Source organism: Dermacentor andersoni, chromosome 3, assembly GCF_023375885.2.
Source record: "Dermacentor andersoni chromosome 3, qqDerAnde1_hic_scaffold, whole genome shotgun sequence".
NCBI lineage: Eukaryota > Metazoa > Arthropoda > Arachnida > Ixodida > Ixodidae > Dermacentor > Dermacentor andersoni.
In genome coordinates this window covers 23,905,801-23,909,530 of record NC_092816.1, presented here as the reverse complement: position 1 = coordinate 23,909,530, position 3,730 = coordinate 23,905,801, and the positions used below count along the sequence as shown (strand labels likewise).

Sequence of the window (3,730 nt, the reverse complement as noted above, 5' to 3'; positions counted from 1 at the left end):
TTAAAAACGGGTGAACGCAGGTACCGCAGACAGGTTGGCGAAGTCCTCGTCGGAGAGCTCGTTGAACTTGGCGTACGCATACTTGAAGCTCTCCACCATGCGGTGGAAGAGCAGCTCCTGAGAGTGCGGCGCGTGCATGCGGTCGAGCAGCGCGGCCGCGTACAGCAGTACGGGGCCCGAGCTGGGCGCGGGCGCGCTCTGTAGTCGCGAGCCGTCCACTAGCTCAGACTCGACGGGCGCCCGCCACTTGGACGTGTACGTGCGCAGGTCCCGCTGCGTCAGGATGCCGCCTGCGAAGTGCGCGGAGGCGAGGCGCAGAGATGAACCCAACGCAATTGTCGCTCTTCAACCTGACACTCGTTCTTTGAATAGCTTGTAAATGAGAAAGCAACGTTAAGAAAGCCAGACTGGAGCAAGGATGGCTACAGGACGGGCGCTGAATTTTGAACTCGTAATTCGAACTCGCTTGTAGAAAGGTTAATTGCTAGTAAGTTGTTTGAATCAAAACGATTGACTAGTTGCAAGAGAGAGCCAAGTTGTTACGTTAAAGTTATTTGTAGACAAAGTAAATCGTGAGGTATAAGTTGATTTGTACGCACTTCTAAATTGTAACGCTTGTAACTTGCAAGAATTATGTCCAGCGTTCTTCATGTGCCCTTCTTCGCCTCATTACTCTTCTTTTTTTACACTGTTTCGAGTTTTAAAGACACGACTCACTGGCAAGCGCCAACAACCCCCGTCACTAAACCTTTTCTAGTTTATTGAAAGATGGCACCGCAAGATCCACACTGGTGCCTACTATAATTTTCATTTTAGCCACGTTAAAGCCTGTCTAAAACAATTATGCAGCCATAAATAGGTACAAACTGTTTCCATTTCTCGTGCGTTTGTTACAAACTTGTCAGTGCCAGTGTGTATCAGACAAAATCTTCTGAAGTGACGTTTTTGGTCAATATTCTAGAAAGAGGCACATCCATCCCAAAATTACTATATTGAGTAAATTGACCAAGTACTCATGAACTTAACCCATTAAGCCTAGCCTGCCATAGTTTAGCAGGTGGCCGTGCGGTGGCCGTTCCTGGCGTGGTTCACGGCCAGGACGAACTCCACCAGCGCTTCTGCTGGCTGCCGTGGGCCGAGCTGTTCCTTGTTCCCGTCCCATGCTGGATTTGTCTATTGATACCTCAGGGGTTCTAACTCGGGTTATTTCACGAGAAGTGAACATGCGAAAGGTGTAATTGACGACGGCGGTATTACGAGGATGACTCTACGCAGTGAACGGCAAATTTCGAACGCGCTGGATAGTTGGTGGGCACAATTTCTCTCGAAAGCTCATTCCAGTTTCAGCCGGTTTTTAGCATTCGAGTCGTTTATATTGAGTCTGCATCGATTACGACATAAGGCTCGGCTTCACTTACGATATCTTTCTTATCTTAAAAAATGAATTCCAGAGGTCACGTCTCGTGCTGTGCCTTTGTCCTATGTGTAAATTTACGCTACAGGCTGCACTAATTCCCTGTTGTATTGTGCGCAAGTCCTTACCGATGCTTCTCAGGTCTCTGACGAGAACCCTGGCGATTTTGCCGTTATAGAAGGCGGCGGCGCTGTCGTTGGATATTGCCTCCAGGGTGTCGGCCAGCAGCGGCTGCTTCAGCGTCTCTCCTTCCCTGTAGGGAAAGTTGGACACCTCGTTCCAGAAGTGAGCCCGGGCCCGGAGGTTCGTTTCAAACATCGACCGGGCGCCGGTCAGGGCCGCGGCGAGCTCGGGACCCACGGGAAAGCCGAAACGTGCGAGGTTCACCGCGGGCGTGAACAGCTCGGCCCATGGCAGCCGGCCGAAGCGCCGGTGCAGTTCGCCCAGGCCGTGAACCACGCCAGGAACGGCCACCGCACGGCCACCTGCCGGAGATACGGCGTGCCAACGCATCGCTCATGAAGCGAGATGCAGTATGAAATAATATGGAGGTGATTGCTGATGCCAGCTCGATTAGGAAATGTCCGAACGCAGGGCTTGGTATATGACTAGCTGATATTCCATATGAATAGAGCTGAAGCGGGAAAAGAAAGTGGCGGTGACTAGGACGGACAGACTGCAGTTTATTGTAGTGTAAATAAGAATAGAGGAGATTGCATAAGCTGACTTCTCCACATTAGAACTGTTGATGCAAAGAAGCAAGATTTCAAGTATGCCTGTTTCATACGAGCATAGAAACGTGTCAAGGCCCGCATATACATGGCAAATGTTTGACGAAAATTTTACATGCGAATAGCTTTCCTTGGCTCATTCTCCCGTTTCCGTGCTTGCGCTTTCACCAATGATGCGAAAGCGCCGATGCAAAGGGTGCCTGCACTAGCGCAACCGAGTCGAGGGGCGCGTTCGTCGACGCACTTGCAGTCACCTATAAGGTTTGCTGGTTACCGGCTATGTACCCTACGGAATTGCCCAATACAACCACGAACGCTACCTAAATATTCTCACTGCAGAAGATATTTACCGACAAAGGCACAATTTCTTTAAAAAGCGAATGGCTCTCTAGAAGCGTTTGGCTATTCGCTTACATGGACAATCATCGCCGATGGTTTCTGCACTTTTTTTTGCAGAGGCTCATGAATGCTAATAATTTTTACGCTGTTTTTGGTTTCCGTGTATATAAAGTCAGTCTCTCTCCGTAACACACAACACTGACGGAGAGGGTGGTTCTGGAACGTCCACAAGAACATACAGTCCGCGTGGTGACATTTGTCGTGGCTTTGTCAGAGTGCTGCGTCCGCGTTACTCTCCCGCTTAACCGGCCTTTTAAGTTCTGATTTACCTTGCGACTCGTGCACATGTGTTAATCACTGGTATTCATTTTTTAATTGTGGCTGAGTAACCTTTTGTTCAACTCTTATCCACTCGGGAGTGGCCGCGCATGTTACAGACGAGTTACAGGCGGGTTACAAACGGCGCACTGACAAGTTTCAAACGAATACCGTGCAAAAAAAAAAAAAAAAAACGCTCAATGGTGTCTTATAACTGTCGGTGCAACGGCGTTTCTTTCTATGTGTTTTCTGCATTTCTTGTTCGTATATTCGTGCTTGCCGGACAGATAACGTGAGCGAACAGGCTGTTCTTTAAGAGGTAAAACGAGTGCAAGTTGGGCGGAATAGGTCGGCTTCACAAGCTAAAAGAAACGTTTTGCTGTGTTTGCTCTCACTGCGCGCAACTTCACAAATCTGAACCTCGTGTCGGTTGCGTGGAGTAGGCCGTGGCTTCTGCAATCGGGGCGTGCTTACAAACGAGCTCTTACCAACGAGTGCCTCGTCCGTGTTCTGGATGAACATGTCCGGCCTGGCTGCCAAGGGAGCCACCTCGCGGGCGTCCAGAACGTACGTCGCATTGTCTTTCCTGCGATGTCGATGCCTTTACTTCAGTAAGGCGATAGCGGCGCTAAACGACGTATGGGAAATATAGGTGGAAAGGACACTAAAACCTGTCGTAGATGAGCGCGATGAATCCGCCGCCCAGGCCAACAGCATGGGGCAGCACGACGCAGGCGCAGAGGAACGTCGCAATGGCCGCGTCTGCCACGGACCCGTTGCGCTCGAAAATGAACCTGCGTTCAGAGTGCATGAAAAACAAATGAAAGAAAAAGAAAGGGGGCGTTAGGGTGCATATTTATTCTGCTCGTATTATAATAGTGGCGGATATTTTTTTGATGCAGGGATAAGCACCTATTCTGCCCAACCC

At 49.8% G+C, this 3,730-nt stretch overlaps 1 protein-coding gene across 1 annotated transcript; it reads right to left on the bottom strand.

Annotated features, from left to right (window-relative positions):
- On the bottom strand, window positions 1-1,951 carry LOC129388281 (scoloptoxin SSD14-like). Its single transcript, XM_055078431.2, has 2 exons — window positions 1,543-1,951; window positions 1-290 (listed from the first exon to the last, which is right to left on the bottom strand). The coding sequence occupies exons 1-2, from the start codon at window positions 1,925-1,927 to the stop codon at window positions 1-3; spliced, it is 675 nt and encodes a 224-aa protein (XP_054934406.2). The 5' UTR covers window positions 1,928-1,951.
- Window positions 1,952-3,730: the final 1,779 nt, after the last annotated feature.